The 21,822-nt window shown below is 45.8% G+C and overlaps 1 protein-coding gene across 1 annotated transcript in view; it reads right to left on the reverse strand.

Moving 5' to 3' along the window:
* Positions 1–320: 320 nt before the first annotated feature.
* The window catches only part of ZBTB7C (zinc finger and BTB domain containing 7C), a 120,515-nt gene continuing 99,013 nt past the window's right edge, over positions 321–21,822 (reverse strand). Inside the window, exons 2-4 of the mRNA XM_087717066.1 lie at positions 8,602–9,777; positions 2,684–3,342; positions 321–543 (exon numbers count right to left, since the gene is read on the reverse strand). Coding sequence (XP_087573192.1) covers positions 2,712–3,342; positions 8,602–9,761 — 1,791 coding nt within the window. The 5' untranslated portion in view covers positions 9,762–9,777 and the 3' untranslated portion in view covers positions 321–543; positions 2,684–2,711. The remainder of the gene's footprint in view (positions 544–2,683; positions 3,343–8,601; positions 9,778–21,822) is intronic.

The raw sequence follows: 21,822 nt of genomic DNA on the forward strand, positions 1-21,822 counted from the left end.
CTTTACATAAAGCAATCACATAAAAATAGTTATAAATAGAAAAAATTCAAAGGCTCGCCCACCCTTGCTACCACATTCCCCCCCATTCCATCATTCAGGAAATGTAACCAAAAAGGGAAAAAAGAAGAGGGTGTCTATTTCCCCCCTCCTCTCTTTTTCTTATTTTTTGCATCCAGTTCTTGTGGATTTTACAGTCTTTAGAATCTTTGGATATTTTACAAGGACTCCGGGTTAGCTAAGCAGCCCGAAAAAGGGAAAAAAAGAGAAAAGTCAAAATCCAAAACAACCCCCCCCCCCCCGCTTTCCCCCGCAAAATAAGATGTAAAACAGTCACTCGGAAAGATAATAAACCAAGAAAAACAAAGTCTGAAGCTGCTGCTGGAAATTCTGTTTTTTTTTTCCTTGCGTTCGTCGAAGCAAAGAAGAGACGTCTTTTTGGGGAAAGTTCCGAAGGGAGCTTGATTTTCAAGACGGTCCTTTTATAAAGGAAAAAGATACGTCGTTCCTTCTGGACTGGGAACCGATGTAGTTCTGGAAAAGGGTCTGTAGGTGGAGAAAAGAAAAACAAATACCGTATTTTTTGGACTATAAGAAGCACCGGAGTATAAGAATGCACCAAGATTTTGAAGAGGTAATTTGTTTTTGTTTTTTTTAAAAAAAGGGGGTTTATAGCAATAGCAATAGCAGTTAGACTTATATACCGCTTCATAGGGCTTTCAGCCCTCTCTAAGCGGTTTACAGAGTCAGCATATCGCCCCCACAGTCTGGGTCCTCATTTCACCCACCTCGGAAGGATGGAAGGCTGAGTCAACCTTGAGCCGGTGAGATTTGAACAGCCGAACTGCTGAACTGCAGTCAGCTGAAGTAGCCTGCAGTGCTGCATTTAACCACTGCACCACCTCAGTTTGCCTTCCCCAACCCCCAGGAGAATTTTGCAGGTCCCGTTTTTTGTGAAAAACGGGGATGCAGAGAGTTTGAGAGGCCTACAAAGTGCTCCTGGGGAAGGCAAACGTGAGCAAAAAATGGCCCGTTTTTCCCGAAATCCCACCCCGCGCATCCCATTTTTTGCAAAATGGGGTGCGCAGAGGGTTTGGGAGTCCTGTAGAGTGCTCCTCGGGGGGTTAGGAGGGCAAAAATGTCCCATTTTTTTGGGAAAAAACAGGATCATTTTTGCCCTCCCCAGCTCCTAGGAGGACTTTGCAGGCCTCCCAAACGCTCTGCGCATCCTGTTCTGGGAAAAATGGGATGCGCGGGGCGGGATTTCGGGAGGCTAAAAATGTTGTATTCAGTGTATAAGATGCACCCAGATCTTCACCCTCTTTTTTGAGGGGAAATGGGTGCGTCTTATACTCCGAAAAATACTATACTTTTTAATAATCAACATTTCCTCCCGTTTGTTAGCTAGTTTTCTACGCTGCTCGCGTCCCGAGGCTCTGAGCAGCTAACGTTCAAAAAGATCATAAAGAACCCATCCATCAAAATAAATCCACCATAAAACTTAATTAAAATCTCAAGGGATTAAAAAGTCAAAGTCGGGCATCTAAGCCAGGGGTGTCAAACTTGGTTTCATAGAGGGCCGCATCAGGGTTGCGTTAGACCGGGGAGGGGTGTGTGGCCACCTCAACATCACTCGTGTCGGGGGTCCTTGTGGCAGCCAAAGCGCTCTGCCAGCGAAAACGTGGTCCACCCGAGCGCCATTTTCGCTGGCAGAGGCACCGCGGGCCACTCCTTTGCTGCGTCCAGGGCAGCCCCGCGGGCCAGATCTAAGCACCCCGCAGGCCGGATCCGGCCCCCGTTGCCTTGAGTTTGACATCCCTGGTCCATCCCAACTTTCGGACTCTGCCTGTGACTTGGTCTAGATGGAAAACTTGGGCCTCGCCTGTCCTTCTGAACATAGGAGGGACGGGGTAGACTGGATCTCCATAGGGAGGCGGAGTCCCCTAATACGTAGTCGGCAGACAATTCTTTAAGATAAAAGTGTTTGTACAACACGTGAAGTATTAGTACTGCTTTATAAAGCCTTAGTAATTGTAGCCTTCTCCGGCCTTCTCAATTCCTGGCAAATAGATGGGGAAGAAATGGAGGTAATGACAGATTTTATTTCCCTGGGCTCCAAGATAACCGCAGATGGGGACTGCAGCCAAGAAATTAAAAGACGCTTGCTCCTGGGGAGGGAAGCTATGGCAAATATAGACAGCCTATTAAAAAGCAGAGACATCCCCCTGCCAACAAAAGTGCGTATGTTTTTCCCAGTTGCAATGGATGGCTGTGAAACTTGGACCATAAGAAGGGCTGAGCAACAAAGAATGGAACTCTGGTGCTGGAGAAGACTCCTGCGAGTCCCTTGGACTGCAAGGAGATCCAACCGGTCGGTCCTAGAGGAGATCAACCCTGACTGCTCTTTGGAAGGCCAGATCCTGAAGAGGAAACTCAAATCCTTTGGCCACCTAATGAGAAGGAAGGACTCACTGGAGAAGAGCCTAATGCTGGGAAAGATGGAGGGAAAAAGCAGAAGGGGACGACAGAGAATGAGGTGGCTGGATGGAGTCACCGAAGCAGGAGGCGTGAGCTTAAATGGACTCCGGGGGATGGTAGAGGACGGGAAGGCCTGGAGGAACGTTGTCCATGGGGGTCGCGATGGGTCGGACACGGCTTCGCTACTAACAACAACAATTATACCTACCCAACCCATCCCTTGAAGAAAAGGCAACTCAGTTGCTAGCTTCAGAGAGCGAGGCCAGAGGGTTGAGGGCACCTAGTCCATTGAACCCCGAGCCCCAAGGATCCGGGAGAGAGAAATACGGCCGTGCCGAAAGGCCCTCGCCGTGGCTCAGGGCGAAGGCAAAGAGGCCTCCGTTCCGTTCCAGGTCCAGGTGTGTCCTCCCAAACAGCTTCATCTGGGTTTCTTCCAACTGGTTCTCCAACTCCTGCAGGTTCAAGCCATTCTTGGCCGCTTCCATGAAGGGGCTGGGGCCCGGAAGGCACAGCCCGGGGCCGCCGAAGTGGCCGCTCATGCCTTCCAAAGTTGGGGGCACCAGGAAGCTCTTGTCATCCGGTTGCCCGGTAGGGTTGAAAAGCAGGCTGGCTGTTCTCCAGGGAGCCGACTTGCGCCCTCTTCGGGGTCGGGAGATCCGGCAGCTCTGGCGCTTGATGTGCCGGTGCAGGTGATCCGAGCGGGTGAAGCTCTTGTAGCAGAACTTGCACTGGTAGGGACGGATGCCGGTGTGGATCCTCATGTGGTTCTTCAGGTCGTAGTTGTGGACGAAGCGGGCGCTGCAGTGGATGCAGAGGTACGGCCTTTCCCCTGTGTGCTTCCGCATGTGGATCTTCAGCTTGTCTTGCCTGGCCAAAGGAGAAGCAAGGGTTAACTCAGGAGGGGATCACCAAAGCACAGAATTGAAAGAGCCCTGAGATTAGACAAGGGGGGGGGGCTTGCCTTCTGCTAGGGCAGGGGTGTCAAACTCAATTTCATTGAGGGCCGCATCAGGGTTATGTTTGACCTCAGGGGGCCCGGGGTGGATGTGGCCAGGATGGGTGTGTTCAGCTCATCACTTGTGTCGGGGCACGAAATTAGAGAGCACTGACCCCAGATTTCAACCCTGAGCTACAAATACCGTATTTTTCGGAGTATAATACGCATCTTTTTTCCTCAAAAAAGAGGCTAAAAATCTGGGTGGGTCTTATACACTGAATACAGCATATATATTTTTTGCCTCCCAAAACCCCACCTCCTTCACCAAAATGGCCATGCATAGCCTTTAGGAGGCTTTCAGAGTGCTCCTGCGGGCTGGGGAAGGTAGAAAAGAGCAAAAAACGGGCTCTTTTTTGCTCAGTTATGCCCTCCATCCCCCCAGGAGCACTCTGTAAGCCTCCTAAAGGTTATTCATGCCCTTTTTTAAAATAAACAGGCCCATTTTAGCAAAAAATGCGCCATTTTTTGCTTGCTTTTGGGCTGCCCCCATCCTCCCAGGAGCATTCTACAAGCCTCCTAAAGGCTATTCATGCCCTTTTTAAAAAAAAAACCGTGAAAAACGATGCGTTTTTGGGAGATCTGCAGAGTGCGAAAACTTTTTTTTTCAAAATTTGCCTCTTCAAAATCCTAGTGCGTCTTATACTCCAGTGTGTCTTATACTCCGAAAAATACTGTATTCTCCTTGGGTAATAGACGAGGAAGTCTTCACTGCTTTTCTCTAAGATGGCATCCGCAGCGCAAACAGCTGGCTGGACATCCCAAAGATGTTTTTTTTTCAGGAAACAGCTGGACTTCTTTGTTTCTTGAAAGTCCAGTTGCCTCCTGAAAAAGCACGTTGGGGACAACCATGACCAGGATGACTGAGAATCTCTACAGACTTTTAGCTGGTTGGAGGGTTTCTCCACCGCGTGAACCAAGCTAGATCTCGCGTCTAAATCCTGTTTAAGCTGTTTCTCGGGTATTTACATGAACAGGATGCACAGAAGGAAGTCTCTTCCAATGCAAACATCCAGCTCTCCTGGAAATGCTGCTTTCCAGAGAGGCTGGACTTCAACTCCCATCTAGCAAGCCAGCCTGGCCTGAACAAAACAAAACAAATTATTGATCATTGTTAATTTTAATTTCAATTTTTTTAAAAAAAATGTTATTGTCAATTCTAATTGGGTTTGTTTGGGATATTCTATTTAATTTTATTTAATTTTCAACTTTTGTATTATGTGTTTCTTTTAATGTTGTACGCCGCCCTGAGTCCTTGGGAGAAAGGCGGCATATAAATCTAATAAACCAAATCTAATAAACCAAACCAAACCATCGTCCCATGCAGAGGTGGGTTCCTACCAGTTCGCACCTATTCGGTAGAACCGGTTCGTCAAATCTACCAAACTGGTTAGAAGAGGTTCCACCAGTGGACCCGGAAAGCAGGCCACACCTACAGAAGAGGTTCCAAAATTTTTTGAAACCCACCACTGACATAGAGAGACACAGAGGGAGGGAGGGAGGGAGGGAGGGAGAGGCAAAGACACACACACACACACACACACACACACACACACACACACAGACTCACACAGAAAGAGAAAGAAAGGAACAAAGAAAGAAAAGAAAGAAAGAAAAAGTGAGAGAGAAATGAAAGAAAAAAAGAAAAAAGGGACAGGAAAGAAAGGAAAGAAAGAGAGATATAGAGAGAGAAAACATATGGCCGGCAAGCCACTCCCACCAGGTCACATGGGTGGCAATCCACTCCCACAAAGGAGGCCACACCCACAGAGTAGGTTCGAAAAATATTTGAAACCCACCACTGGTCCCAAGGCTAGTCAAGTGAAGAGAAGGGCCAGGGGAGACATGATACCAGTGTTCCAATATTTGAGGGGCTGCCATAGAGAGGAAAGGGTCAAGCTATTTCCCAAAGCACCTGAAGGCCAGACCAGGAATAATGGATGGAAACTGAGCAAGGAGAGATTCAACCTAGAAACAAGGAGGAACTTTCTGACAGTGAGAACAATCAACCCATGGAACAGAAGTTGCCTTCAGAAGTTGTGGGAGCTTCATCCCTGGAGGCTTTCAAGAAGAGACTGGACCGTCATTTGTCAGAAATGGTGTAGGGCTGTGATGGTGAACCTATGACATGTGTGCCACAGGTGGCATGCGCAGTCCTCTCTGCGGGCATGCGAGCCGTCATCCCAGCTCAGCTCCACCGCACATGTGCGTGCGCCTCCCAGCTGATTTTCAGGTCCCTACCGCAAATGCAGGAGACGCGCGCGCATATGCAAGAGATACACACACATGTGCGAAGGCCACACACATGGGGGCTTGGGGGAAGCGTGGGGGTAGGTGGCATGCCTTGCCTCCCCTGTTTTCGGTTCCAGGAGGTTTCAGGGAGCCCTGCTAGGCCCAAAAAGGGCCCTGGGGGGGGGATTCACACGTGCATGGGCGGGGGGAGCACGGGGTGTGTGTGTCACGCATTCATACGCAGGGGTGTTGTGTGTACATTGCATTATGGGTATGAGCACACACGGGCTGTCGTGCGCACACATGCACTTTCGGCACACAGGGACTAAAAAGTTAGCTATCCCTGGTGTAGGGTCTGCTTGGGCGGGGTGGGGGGTTGGACTAGATGACCCACAAGGTCCCTTCCAACTCCGTTAATCTGTATCTACTAAACAGGCAGAGAACCAAAGAAGCAGGGAGTGCCTTGGCCAGCAGATGGCAGCACAAGCCCACATTGTCAAAGGAGTAAGTCCCAAAGCAGAACAGTATATTGAAGAAGCCATTGGCTAACTTGGACGCTATCACAACATCCCAGGAAGTCATCAGAAAGAGGATCCCCGAACCAAGATCCATTTGCAAAGATCTTGACTGCCTATGCAAGTAATCATATGGACTTGGGTAACTCACTAAAGCTCAATTCTCCTCCAATCTGGATCCAGGAGCTGCTTTAAGGATTGGTCAAAGTTTTAGCCAGCTTTACGTCGTGGTTTCACACGGCATCTCTAATCACTTCCCCTACATCCCAAAGACATACCTACACAGAGTAGGGGGAACTGGGGAATTCGCGGCATGTTGGCTCTGCCCAGTGGTGGAATTCAGCCAGTTCACACCTATTCGGGGAGAACCGGTTGCTAACTTTCCAAGCAGCTGGGAGAACAGGTTGTTAACTTTCTAAGTAGTTCAGAGAACCGGTTGTTGGAAGAAATCTCCTTTTGTTTTTTTCCCCACTTTACAGGGCTAATCCTGTAAGGAAGGCAGAAAGGAAACATTCTGGTGTTGTTTCTAGCCTAATCTTTATTGCCCTGCTTACAGAAACTGCCTCTCCGGTTAACCCTGATTCCATTGTCACAGCTAAGGCAAAGCCCCCATTGATGTGAGTGGCATTGAGTTGGCCATGCCCACACGCTCACATGACCACCGAGCCCCGTCTACCCAGATGGTCATTAGGGCAGAGAACCAGTTGTTCAATTATTTGAATCCCACCACTGGCTCTGCCCCATGATATGAACCCCAACCTATTGGGCAGTTTATGTGTCAAAGAGTTGCATTCATCCAACATACTACAGGTAGTCCTTGGCTTATGACCACCATTGAGACCAACATTTCTGTTGCTCAGTGAGACAGCTGCTCAGTGAGTTTTGCCCCGTTTTGAGAACTTTCCCACCACGGTTGTTCAACATTACGACACGGCGGTTTAATTTTTTTGACTTTTCTTGCCGCACTTGTTAAATGAATCATTGAAGCTGTTAAGTTAGCCACACGGTTGTTAAGTGAATCTGACTTCCCCATCGACTTTGCTTGTCGGAAGGTCGTAAAAGGGGATCACGTGATCCCAGGACACTGCGACTGTCATAAGTAAGAGTCAACCCCAACCCCAACCTTGTAAATGGACTGATTTTCACCCAGTCGCTGCCCCTCTGGCCTCAGATGCCTTTTCTCTTTTTGCACTAAATTTGTGAAGACTTGTACTCCCACCCAATAGTAGAGAATCTACATAGCTAAGCGGTAAGTGGTTGGGTCCATTAGCAAATCAATGTGCCAACTTTGACAGCCTACTCCAGGGGTGCCCAACCTTGGCAACTTTAAGACTTGTGGATCAAGATCAGGAATGATATAAATTGTTTAAAGTTAGCCTAGCAAGGAGGAGCTAAGTTCAATATAAAGATGTTATCAATTTTCTATTCTTTTTTTCCAATATATTTCAGACTGTTTTTGTTAAAGATTTATACCGTGTATGGGTTCTGGGAAGCTGGGGGAGGGAAGGCTGGGGGGTGGGAGGGAGGGATGTATATCAGGCTTGACGAGGGGTGTTAGATTTTAGTGTAATATGATTGCACATGTATACTGTCTTCTCTTATTTTTTCTTTAAAACTAAGATATGTTAAGTATATTGATATGGAAGCATAAATACCATCAACATAGATTGGAGTTTGCTCAGAAGCGGAAATACACCAATGAGAGGAAGAGTGGGAAACAGAAGAGAGAAGAAAGATGGGAAGAGAGGGATAGGAGAGAGGGTAAGGGGGGAAGATGAGGAGGATAAGGAGGAGTGGAATCCAGAGAGAGGAGAAGGAGAAAGGAAGGGGGAGTAGAGTAGGAAAGGATGATGGAGGGAAGAAAGGAGGTAGGAGAGAGGTAGAAGAAAGAGGTGTATGGAGAGCAGAAGAGCTCATATCATCCATCCATCCATCCATCATCCATCCATCATCAAATCATCTGTCCATCCATCCATCCATTATCCATCCAGCCATCATCCATCCATCTATCCATCATCCATCAATAATCCATCCATCATCCATCCATCTATCCATCCACCCATCTATCCATCCGTCCATCCATCATCAAATCATCTGTCCATCCATCCATCCATCCATCCATCTATCCATCCACCCATCTATCCATCCACCCATCTATCCATCCACCCATCTATCCATCCACCCATCCATCCATCCATCCATCCATCCATCCATCCATCCATCCATCCATCCATCCATCCATCAATAATCCATCCATTATCCATCCATCCATTATCCATCCATCCATCTATCCATCATCCATCCATCCATCATCCATCCACCCATCACCCACCCACCCACCCATCCATCCAAGCATGTTCACCATAATTTCCAAAGTATGCAGACCTGGTGAACCGGACTTCACAGATGTTGCACATATACGGCTTCTCCCCCGTGTGGGTCCTCATGTGCCGCGGGAGCTTCCCAGCCCCCATGATGATTTTGTTGCAAATGGGGCACTGCTGGGAAGCTTTGGGTTTCATCTTCCTTTCTTCTGGCCAGCGTGGAAAGACTCGGCCAAAGTGGGCGTTGCTCAAGAAGTTCAGGTAGGCGCTGTAATCGTTCTCGGCCTTGATGTGCCCGAAGGGGGCTGCGGCAGTGTTGGCAAACACGTCCTTGAAGAGGCTGTTGGGGAAGGGGGTGGGCAGTGGCTCCTCTTTCTCCTCTTCCTTGATCTTTTGCTTCTTGATCACCAGGTCCAAGGGGGTGTTGTCCACCTGCTGCTCTTCTACTGGGGCAAAGGGGCCGAAGTCTCCGTTCCATAAATGGGGGAAGAGCTCGGGCATAAAGGGAGACAGGACCGGCCTGCGTTCTGGAAGGGTGACTTTAGGATACAGGTTCTCCCTTAAGAGGGATTCAATGGAGAAGTCTCGGATGACACCAAGTGAGCCATTGGAGCTGCCAGATGGAAAACGAGTGGAGAAGACATCCGTGGTCTCTTGGAAGGGCTCCTCAGGAAGGTCTGGCTTAGAAGGACTTTGATGACAACTGAGATCTTGAGTATCCGGTAGATTCCGATTGGTGAAGTCACCTGCTTCTTCTTCCTCCTCCTCTTCCTCCTCTTCCTCCTCCTCTTCCTCTTCTTCCTCCTCCTCCTTCTCGCCTCCCACCGCTTCCCCAGGCTCTATTATTTCGAGGCAGACATTGATCACACACTGGATCTCCAGCATCTTGGCCGCGTTGAGGATGTGCTTGATGTTCGCCGCGGTAATGGTCAGCGTTGAGGTGTAGGCAAACTCAAGGATGGCCGAAAGCGCTTCGGGCTTGACGAAGTCGATCTCGTATATGTAGGGCTGGTCCGCTAAAGTGCCGGTCGTGAAGAGTTTCTTAAAATACTGGCTACAAGCAGCCAGCACAGATTTGTGGGTTCGGTATTCCTGATCTTGGACCAGGAGAATCACGTCGCAGAGGCGGCCATCGTTCCGCTGCTCGTTGAGCCCACAGAGGACTTCGCTGCTGTGGTTTGGGAAGGGGATCCCGATGAGGTCCTCAACGCCATTGGCCATATTCTCCTGAGGGACCCTAGAAAGAGGTACACAAACAGAGACTGAAGTCAAGTTCACTTATTTTACCGTGGTGGCGCAGTGGTTAAAATGCAGTATTGCAGGCTAATTCTGCCGACTGTCAGCAGTTCGATCCTGATCGGCTCAAGGTTTACTCAGCTTTCCATCCTTCCGAGGTTGGTAAAATGAGGACCCAGATTGTTGGGAACAATATATTGACTCTGTAACCCGCTTAGAGAGGGCTGTAAACAAAAGCTTGTACACTGAAGACAGCATTTAATTTCGTTATGCTATGTGCGATGACAATAAAGTAAACTAACTCAACTAACTAACTAAATTAAAGGACTGTGAAGTGGCATATTGCGGTTATTTTTAGCCAGAAAAGCTACTGCTTAGCTAACGGAGGAACCACTCCAACAACCTAAATAGAGAAGACTTTATCCAACTCAAACAATCTAAGCCCCAGGCTCACTGTAACAGCATTGCAAAAAAAGCATTAAGAGCTGTTAACCTAATTTTGCGAAGCTTCTTCTCCAGTAACACTGTACTGCTAACTAGGGCATGCAAAACCTTTGCCAGACCAATTCTCGAATACAGCTCGTCTGCCTGGAATCCACACTGTATATCGGACATTAATACGATTGAGGCGGCCCAGAGGTATTTCACGAGAAGAGTCCTCCACTCCTCTGCTCACAAAATAGAATCCCTTATGCCACCAGGCTCGAAATTTTGGGCTTGGACATCCTTGAACTATGCCACCTATGGTCTAAGCTACACAAAATTGTCTGCTACAACGTCCTACCTGACAACAATTACTTCAGCTTCAACCGCAATACACGGGCAAACAATTGATACAAACTCAAGGTAAATCACTCCAAACTCGATTGCAGAAAATACGACTTCAGCAACCGAGTGGTCAACGCCTGGAATGCTCTACCTGACTTGGTTGTTAGATCCTCAAACTCCCAGAGTCTCAACCTCAAACTGTCTACCGTGGACCTCACCCCATTCCTAAGAGGTCCATAAAGGGGTCGTGCATAAGCGCACCAGCGTGCCTAACATCTCTGTACCATTTTCCTCATTTATTCATACCCATTTCACGCGTTCATGTCCATGTCCATACTTATACCTGTTCTCTCGTGCATGTTTGACAAACTAACTAACTAAATAAAATAAATTAAACTCATTCCTCACATCAATCAGTGCATTTAGCACATTCATGACTGTGATTCCTGGATTCCCTCCACCCGTTGATATGAAATCATCGTATTTGAGACGAGGGAAGGGGAACCTTAAGAAATGCACGAATAATCGGTTCCACCACAAAACCGCGTTCGACTAAAGCGCGCTCGACGAAACCGCGTAGCTGACGTCATCACAGCGCGACGAAAAAAGCACGCTGTGAATGCTAAAGCTAAAATTAACCCCTAAACCTAAACCTAACCCCCCTAAACCTAACCCTAACCCTTAACCTAACCCTAACCCTAACCCTAAACCTAACCCTTAACCTAACACTAACCCTAAACCTAACCCTTAACCTAATGCTAAACCTAACCCTAACCCTTAACCTAACCCTAAACCTAACCCTAACCCTTAACCTAACCCTAACCCTAAAGCTAACCCTAAACCTAACCCTTACCTTAATTTGAATCGGCTTGCTTTCAAAGCACTTTTTAAAGCGCCCTTTTTTCTCCGCGGTCGCTGTTGTCGCGCTGCTGATGACGTCAGCGACGCGGTTTAATCGGGCGCGCTTTAGTGGAGCGCGGTTTTGTCGTGCCACGGAATAATCAAGGTAGCGGTGAGCCATGCAATTGAAATCAAATCAACCCACAGCTGTACTTTTAGTTTCACCTATTCTTGGGAAGGAGGCCTTCGGTGTTTTTGGAACCCGGAATGCTCCCGATGCCAAAGGAACGGCAGAGGGAAACGAATATTCATTTGTTCTCTTGACATGCGATGTTCTCCAGCCTGCTCTTCTCAAAAGACTGGAATTGCAGGGAGAGAAGCAGAAGGCAACACTCGAAAAGTTGCGTTCTTGTCACTTTTGTTTTATTAACCTACCCGACCATTGCTTTAGTCTGCTCTTCAGGGACTTTCCAATGTTGGCTAAGGAGGAGGCTTGGTGGGAGTTCGCTACTCACTGCAGAACGCCCCCTCCCTTGCTGTGCCCTTCAAAGCCCTCCACAATCTCATCACACACACACACACACCATGACATTTTCCCTCCCCCTTCATGGTCTCCTCCATCTGCTACCGGCCTACACGAATGCCTCCCATTATTCTCCCGAGATTTTGGTCCCCACCTTCATTTCATCAACCCTCCCACTGGGATGTCAAACGTCTCCCACATTCTGTCCTTTTGACATTCAACCCGTTTTGAATGAGGTGGCTTGGAGCTCACGATGGAGAGTGAGGGACCCGCGTGGCTTCCCTTTCAGACCACCCCAGATGCTACTTTGGAGGTGGAGGTCAACTTGAGATTCTCGGGTCGTGGTGGACCCAAAGGGGCTTCTCAAAAAGAAAGTGATTCCCCGTCATTCAGTCTTTGCTTCCAGATGTTGGGGGTGCTCCAACACTGGGAGTTCTGAAGAAGAGATTGGGCAACCATTTGTCTGAAATGGTAGAGGGCAGTGATGGCCAACGTCTTCGGCAATGAGTGCTGAAACAAGTACTGGAGCGCCGGAACCTGGAAGAGAGCAGCTGGCCGGTGCGCACGCACACGCCAGAACCCAGAAGAGCAGCTGGTGACGGTGGCCGTGCCCACTAAGAGGGCTCTGCGTGCCACCTCCGGCACGCGTGCCATAGGTTTGCCATCACGGATATAGGGATTACTGCCTGAGCAGGGGGTTGGACTAGAAGACCTCTAAGGTCCCTTCCAACTCTGTTATTCCATTCCATATTTTCTTTATTCTATTCTCTTCTGTCCCGTTCCATTTTTCTCTATTCTGTTCTGTTCTGTTCTATTCTATTCTATTCAATATTTTCTTTATTCCATTCTGTTCTATTCCGTTTCATTCCATTTTTCTCTGTTCTATTGTATTGTATTCCATTCCATATTTTCTTTATTCTATTCTCTTCTGTCCCGTTCCATTTTTCCTCTATTCTGTTCTGTTCTGTTCTGTTCTATTCTATTCAATATTTTCTTTATTCCATTCTGTTCTATTCCGTTTCATTCCATTTTTCTCTGTTCTATTGTATTGTATTCCATTCCATATTTTCTTTATTCTATTCTGTTCTGTTCCGTTCCATTTTTCTCTATTCTGTTCTGTTCTATTCTATCGTGACGCGTCAAAAGCGTGAACGTCATAAGCGCGCCGACAACACCGCGGCGCTAAAACCGCGATTTCAAAAGCGCGCCGACAACAGCGCGCTGACAACAGCGCGCCGACCGAAGCGCAATTTCATTTAAGGTAAGATTTACAGTTAGGTTTAGGGTTAGGTTGAGGGTTAGGTTGAGGGTTACATTACAGCGCGCTTCTTTTTTTTTTTTTTAAATATATTTTATTCATTTTCACATTCCATTTTACAATCACTTATATACAGGGTATTTGCTATAAGAAAAAAAAAATAAAAAAAAAAATAAATAAAATAAAAAGAAAACACAACTCATCATTCACAACCCCACCTGACACTTCCATCCTCCATACACCCCATCAACCCCCTCCAACTTTCCTTTCCTCCCTCTAACGCTCCCCTCCTACTTCCCTTTCCCCTCAAACCTTCCTTCTCCCCTTACTCCCAACACGCCCTCCTTGCATTCCCCTTACTCCTTCCTTACTCCTCCCTCCTCTTTCCCTCTACCTCCCTCCTTGGTGTATTCCTTTATTCAAGTGTTGTTTATTATAATCTGATAAAAAGTAAAATAAACCAAGGAAAAAAAAAATTAAAGAAAGAAAAGAGAAAAAAAAAGGGAAAAAAAGAACAACCGTATATAAGTGCATTCTTGTTCTTATTGAGACTATGTTAACACCCACCCACCCACCCCCCAAAAATCCCCATCCCTACTCCTCCCGACTTCCCAGGGCCCACACCTGGCACTGCCTTCTATCTAAAGTATCTTATATTCATATGGATTAAAAATAAAAATAATATATTAAAGGAAAAAAAAAACCAAAAAAAAAGAAAGAAAAGAACAAAGAAAAAAGAAAAAAAAGAAACTCTTTGTGTTAAGCTCAGCCCCCCATCTTTATATATGCTTAAATAGTGTAAGTCATTCTATCTATATTTTATTCTCGTCTCTTGCTTCTTTGTTATTTACCCCGACCTCCTGTAGACTCTCCCATTCCTCTTCCTTAACCTTGTATTCAGATAAACATTTATCCAGATTTGTATAGACATCAATATACAATCTAACTCAAAAATAATCCCTTCTAGTAAAATTTAAGCAGCGTGGATCATTCCACATATTCAAATATTACTTTACAGAAGAATAATCAAACTTTCCCTTTCTTAACCTTAATTTCAAACAATAATTCAAAATAATCTGACCAAACTTTCCCTTCTTAGTAAAGTTTAAGCAGCGTGGATCAAGTATTACTTTACACAAAAATCAGTTTGCATTCTATCTTGAAATGATCCCGACCAGCTTTCCCTTCTAATAGGATTTAAACAACGTAAATCATTCCGCATGCATTTTGCCCTCATCCCTTGCTTCTCTGATATTTACCACTATCAAATTTATGCAGACATTAGTTTAAAATTTAGCTCAAAATAATTTCACCAAGCTTTCCCTTCTAATAAAAATTAAATAGCATAGATCATTCCACATATTCAAATAATACTTTCAACAAAAATCAGTTTACCTTCCGTTTTAAAATTATCTCATCCAGCTTTCCCTTCTAACAGAATTTAAACAACATAAATCATTCTGCATTCATTTTACATATATACATATATATATGTCGGCGCGCTTTTGTCGGCGCGCTTTAGACACCGCGGTTTAGTCAGGCGCGCTTTTGTTGTGCGCGCATTTGTGGTGGAACCCTATTCTATTCCATTCCATATTTTCTTTATTCCATTCTGTTCTATTCTGTTCCGTTCCATTTTTCTGTTCTATTGTATTGTATTCCATTCCATTCCATATTTTCTTTATTCTATTCTGTTCCGTTCCATTTTTTCTGTTTTATTCTATCCTATTCTATTCCATTCCATTCCAATCCAATCCAATCCATATTTTCTTTATGCTATTCCGTTCTGTTCCATTTTCTCCTACTCTACCCTACCCTACCCTATCCTAAAAAGTGACATGACCATTTTTCACATAACCATTGCAGCATCCTCAGGATCACGTGATCAAAATTCAGCCGCTGGGCAACTGGGTTCATATTTATGACTTTTGCAACGTCCTGGGGTTTTATGTGATTTCCCCTTTTGCGACCTTCTCACCAACAAAGGAAACGGGGAAGCCAGAATTCACATAACCACCGTGCTACTAATTTAACCTGCAGCGATTCACTTAACAGCTGTGGCAAGGAAGGTCGTAAAACAGGGCAAAACTTGCCGAACGACTGTCAGGCTCAGCAACCTAAAACGTGCGGCTCAATTGTGGTGTAAATTGAGGACAACCTGCATTGCCCTCTCCGTTCCCAAAACAATGTCTTCCGTGTCAGCAATTTTGCCTCCCTCCAAAGAAAACTCCCTTTTGGGAAGGTTGGGCAAGAACAACATATACTTTTGAGAGCTAAGGGGAAAAAACCACCGCCGAGAATTGCATTACTGTTGCTGGTGGAAAAGTTGAGTTTGACTTTGAGTTGAGTTTATTGGTCTTGTATGCCGCCCACTCCCGAAGGACTCCGGGCGGCTTACAATAAACCCGGATATAAATGAAACAAAAAAGGAATTGATTGTAAATTTGATAATGGCAGCTAGATTAGTGACTGCTAAATATCGGGGATGAAATTGGGATATTCAAAGAAATGAGTGGTACAATGAAATTTGGAGTATGGCAACAAATGTTAAATGAACAACGGAAATTAAATTTAAAAAAGGGACGATCAAAGCAAACAACTATAATGAAATATGGGGGGGGGGGGATTTTATAAAATCAGTGTTGGTGGAAGGCAAAGGGAATAAGCCAGAGGTGGGTTCCTACCAGTTCGCACCTATTCGGTAGAACCGGTTCGTCAAATCTACCGAACCGGTTAGAAGAGGTTCCACCAGTGGACCCGGAAAGCAGGCCACACCTACAGAAGAGGTTCCAAACATTTTTTGAAACCTACCACTGGTCCTTGGATATGATTATTCTACACTATCATGCTCCTATTTATAAAGCTCAGTGCCTCTGTGAAAGGTAAGGATGACTACTGCGTTTGTGGTGCAATCAGAACATTGCGTGTGTTGAAGTTGTTTTAACGCAAACCAAAGATGCCTTTTAAAAAACAAGTTTACATCCTATTCTTATGCATGCCAGTGCTGTGTGTGAGGTCATTTAAGGTGGTTCTGACAAGTGTCGTCGACATCTTCATATCCGGTCACATGGGTGGCAAGCCACTCCCATCCGGTCACATGGGCGGCAAGCCACTCCCATCCGGTCACATGGGCGGCAAGCCACTCCCACAAAGGAGGCCACACCCACAGAGTAGGTTCGAACAATTTTTGAAACTCACCACTGGAATAAGCCTACACAAGAATATATGTTGTTTTGGAGGGGATAAGGGCACAATTGGAATATATTGTATACCTTTTAGTTATTACAGACAAAAAATATATATAAGGGGGAAAAAGGGGTTCACCAGGGGGTGGGGGTGTGCTGCAATATTTGTTTTTTCCCCTTTTTCTTTCTTTTTTTGTATTTAGATGTATATGTACTATGTTTGTATTATTTGTATTTAAATATATATAAATATATAATTAAAAAAAGGAAAAAAAAACGCAGTTGGCTATTTCCGTGGTTAGGGATTGAACTTAAAACATGCCAGCAGGACAAGCCGCCCACCGTATCTGGTGGGCACGGACACCTAATATTATCCTCCACCTACCCTGCCAGAAGCTATCACAATTGCCACCTGTGTTTTCTGGCTACACATGAAAGGGAGCATTTTCCATCCTCTGCCCGAACTTTTGCCTTGAACTTTCTGCTTTTGGTCTTGCCTTTTGATTCCTTTATTGATTTAGAATAGAATAGAATATCAGAGTTGGAAGGGACCTTGGAGGTCTTCTAGACCAACCCCCTGTTTAGGCAGGAAGCCCTTACACCACTTCAGACAAATGGATATCCAACCTCTTCTTTAAAACTTCCAAGGTTGGAGCATTCACAACTTTTGCAGGCAAGTTGTTCCACTGATTCACTGTTCTCACTGCCAGGAATTTTCTCCTTAGTTCTAGGTTGCTTCTCTCCTTGATTAGTTTCCACCCATTGCTTCTTGTTCTACCTTCAGGTGCCTTGGAGAATAGCTTGACTCCCTCTTCTTGGTGGCAGCCCCTGAGATATTGGAAGATGCTATCATGTCTCCCCTAGTCCTTCTTTTCATCAAACTAGACATACCCAGTTCCTGCAACCGTTCTTCATATGTTTTAACCTCCAGCCTCCTAATCATCTCTGTTGCTCTTCTCTGCACTCTTTCTAGAGTCTCCGCATCTTTTCTACATCGTGGCGACCAAAACTGAATGCAGTTTTCCAGGTGTGGCCTTACCAAGGCATTATAAAGTGGTATTAACACTTGAGTCTGAGTTTGAGTTTTATTTCATTTGTATGCCGCCCTTTTCCCTAAGGGGACTCAGGGCGGCTCACAACTCAAAAAGGGAAGGGGGGATACAAACAATTTAACAAGAACACAAAACTATACATAGTTAAAAAGCACAACAATCATACCATTCGAGATAGGGGCAGCGAATCTTTAGCCCCAGGCCTGTCGGAACAGCCAGGTTTTAAGGGCTTTGCGGAAGGCCTGGAGGGTGGTGAGGGTACGAATCTCCACGGGGAGTTCATTCCAGAGGGTCGGAGCAGCCACAGAAAAGGCTCTCCTCCGGGTTTTTATTTATTTACTTACTTATTTTTAATGAATTAAGTAAATGAAATGGACAAGAAATTTGGAGGACTCAGCCTTCCTCCCTCCTTTCTTTCTTTCTTTCTTTCTTTCTTTCTTTCTTTCTTTCTTTCTTTCTTTCTCTCTCTTTCTTTCTTCCCCCTCTCCCACCAGAAAATTTAGATACTTGCCCACTTGCTAAGTGACTCTAGGCGGCTTACAAACAAGAAAAACACAATACGGGGGGAAAAAAGTAAGCATCATAATTAAAAAGACAATAAAAAATAAAAAATAATGCTACAACCCCATCTCTCTCTCTCTCTCTCTCTCTCTCTCTCTCTCTCTCTCTAAAATAAATAAGAAACTGCCACTCTCTTTTCCTGGCCCAAGTGATAGGAAACATAACACAACGGTGATGTTTCCTTTTTTCTTCCTCCCCCCCCCCAACTAATAATGGTGAGATTAAATGAAAAAAAAGGGGGGGGGGAAACCCTCAGTCAGGATCTATACTCAATCCAGTAAAGTCACAACAATGAAGCGGTCAGTGGACAAAGACTGAAATTCCAAAACATTTTAAGCCGGTTTCACTTCCAGTGTTTTCTTTGGCCAGGAATGTCAATGCTGGCTGGGGAATTCTGGGAGTTGGAAGTCCGCAAGTCTTAAAGTTCCAAAGTTGGACACCCCTGGTTTAGATGTACAGGATGCGCACAGAATAGCCCCGAATTCACCTTGGCATGCTTAACTAAGTTAAAAATATATCTTAGTTACGTTATGCTTGGTTAGCTCTGTAGGAAGTTAGCGCCCACCCCTCTCTTAGGAAAATGAGATATTTTAGGAAATATTAAAAGGGCAGAATATTTCCCTTAAAAGGGAGGCAGAAACTCACCCCCCACACCAGTGGTGGGTTCAATTTTTTTTACTATTGGTTCTGTGGATGTGGCTTAGTGGGCGTGGCATGGCTTGGTGGGCGTGGCGTGGCTTGGTGGGCATGGCAGGTGAAGGATACAGCAAAATCTCCATTTCCTCCCCACTCCAGGGGAAAATCCCCATTTCCTCCCGATCAGCTGGGACTTGGGAGGCAGAGAATAGATGAGGGCGGGGCCAGCCAGAGGTGGCATTTGCCGGTTCTCCAAACTACTCAAAATTTCTGCTAACAGTTCTCCAGAACTGGTCAGAACCTGCTGAATCCCACCTCTGACTGACACACACACACACACACACACACACACACACACACACACACACACACACCTTTGTTAATGGACCATTAAGGCGTGAGCCAGTCTATTATTTACATAACAAAGATCTACCTCCTTCAGGCAGAGCCATAGTAGGAATCCCAAAGCCCTTTCATTACATCATCACTCAACAAGAGTCAACCAAGCCTGGGACTTAGGACAGCCTCCAGAGTTGCCCCTGCATGGTCCTCTGGGAGTCAGACAACCAATCAGAATACAAGCTCAAATTCAAAAGCCCAGAGAGGGCATAAAACCCGAGACATTCTCAGCATCTCTTCCCTTTTCCCCCAGGACCTCAGGCCATGTGGTCTCCTATCCACCCTTAAAACTTTCTTTCTAAGCAACTTCCATGATTCCAGTATCTTTTCCCCCACTTGGAACTGAACCCAGATGGACATTGCTTCCAACAGCTTCTATGCAGTTTACCAGGTTGTAGTGATGAAAGAAATGTCCTTCTGGGTTCGGCCCCAAGTGGGGAAAAATACACTGGAGACATGGAGGCTGCTTGGAAAGATGGTTTATTGGTGGACAGGACCACATGGCTTGAGTCCTGAACAGAAAAGGTGATCACATGCTTCAATGTTGGTGGAGAAGAAGAGAAGGGCTGAGGGAGGGGCTTGCTAGGCTTTTTATAACCTGTTCAGTCCCACCTCTCTGTTTCCTGTTCCTGTGTAAGAAATGTATTCTGATTGGTTGTCAGACTCCCATGGGGCCATGCAGGGGGCTACTCTCTAGGCTGTGTTTTGAATCCATGTTTGGTTGAGTTCTCAAATGCCATGTGGTCAGTTGAGTAAAGGGCCAATATTATCATGCTTTAATCCCATCCCCTGGAGATGAAGTGGAGAAGTCTTTATTATGTAAAGTGGACTAGCCTGGCCTTCTTAATGGCCCATTGACAAAGTGGGAATGGGCAGGAAGCTACAGGGAGCTATTCTGTCTTTTAAAACATGTTTCTTTCTTTTCACATCCAGAGAAATATTCTGCCTTTTCAATATTTCCTAGGATATTTCATTTTTCTGGGAGAGGGCTGGGTGATAACTTCCTACAATAGTAATTTAAGACTTTCTCAATTACTGCTCAATTTAAGACTTTCTCAATTACTGCTTTTGTGAAGACAACTATTCTGAGTTTTTTTTTGTTTGCTTGCATTCAGATGGAATGAGAAATGGAGAAACAGGTTTTTAGGCAGGAAGCAGACTCACTCTTCATAGCCCCCAGCAGATGTCAGCACTTAAGAGATAAAGAGATAGCTAGGTCCATTCATAAGCAAATGCCATCAGCCAAGATCCAACAAAGGTAGGATTAGCCCTCTACCCAACTCACCACATGGCACCTGGAAAGGTTACATACATCACCCAGCAAGGCTCAACCAAGCCTGGGGCTCAGGACAGCCTATAGAGTGGTCCCATGGGAGCCTGACAACCAATCAGAATACAAGCTCAAATTCAAAAGCCCAAACTGGGAATAAAACTCAGGCACATCTCCTCCCTTTTTTTCCCTTCACCCAACATCTTCAAGGCATGTGATCCTGTCCATCATTAAAACCATCTTTCCAAGCAGCCTCCATGTTTCCTGTGTCTTTCTCCCCACTTGGAACTGAACCCAGAAGGACATTTCTTCCAACAGATTGAAATTAGAAACTGGAAGAATACTATTATGTACAAGTAAAGGCTATCTATATCTATATCTATATGTATATCTATATGTATATCTATATGTATATCTATATGTATATCTATATGTATATCTATATGTATCTCTCTCTCTCTCTCTCTCTCTCTCTCTCTCTCTCTCTCTCTCTCTCTCTCTCTCTCTATCTATCTATCTATCTATCTACTGTACCTACCTACCTACCTACCTACCTACCTACCTACCTACCTACCTACCTATCAAATGACCCACACAATACACTGTCTATTAAATACTTACAGATGTTATGAATATTTTTTTTAAAAAACACAAATCTCTTAGGAGAAAGAAACTGGCACAATCTTGATCTGGAATTGTGAAAACTATGAAGGTTGCATTCCAAATAACACATTTTTTCGGTGAGAATCTAGCCCAGTGGTGGGTTGCTCTTACCGTCGCTACCGCTACACTGATCGCAGTCCGTTTGTGCATGCGCCGGACGTGCGCTATGCACACACCTGACTTGCGCTGTGCATATATGCTCAATCCACCGCCTCTGCGACAACCAGCTGCCTGTTGGGGGCTTGCGCAGGCCCCGCACATTGTGCGCAAGTGCACAGTGTGCCTTTTGGCATAAATACAGCTATAGAACACAGGCGGGAGGGCTAAAAGAGCCACCGTACCGGTACGGTCTCAGCTGCTCCAGGCCACTACCGGTATGGCCATACTGGTCCAAACCAGCAGCAACCCACCCACTGGTCCATCCCCTTGAAACCAACCTGGGCTGACTCCTGAATAGGTAAATGTGGGGGACATCTGGCTGTTCAACAGGGATGAGGAGGGGATTTGCAGGCACGGAGAACATATTGGGGGGACGACGACATAAGGGCTAAAAAGAAAGTTTGCAAGGGGGCAGAGGGAGGAGGTTTGGAGGGAATGAGGAATGTGTTTTTCTCCTTTCCCAAGCAATCAAAGCTTGCTTGCGTGGGAGGGGGCTCTTCTTCCCCTATGTGTCATTTCCCTTCTCCCCTGGGGTCCCTCCCACCCACCCACCTCCCCACCAAGATCAAAAACAGACAAAACCTTGAGATTATCTCTCTTCTCCACGTGGGAGCAAGGCAGCCTCAAGGAAACTGGCCTCAAAATGCACGGAGAACATGCTGTTTTTACAAGCTTGCCTTGTTTGTTAGCTCAGGCCTAGCTGGAAGCAGGGGTGGTATTCACTTACTTTCC

The sequence above is a fragment of the Thamnophis sirtalis genome, unplaced genomic scaffold (genome assembly GCF_051295495.1).
Source record: "Thamnophis sirtalis isolate CommonGarterSnake01/CBP01778 unplaced genomic scaffold, rThaSir2_p1.2 scaffold_5, whole genome shotgun sequence".
Taxonomy (NCBI): Eukaryota; Metazoa; Chordata; class Lepidosauria; order Squamata; family Natricidae; genus Thamnophis; species Thamnophis sirtalis.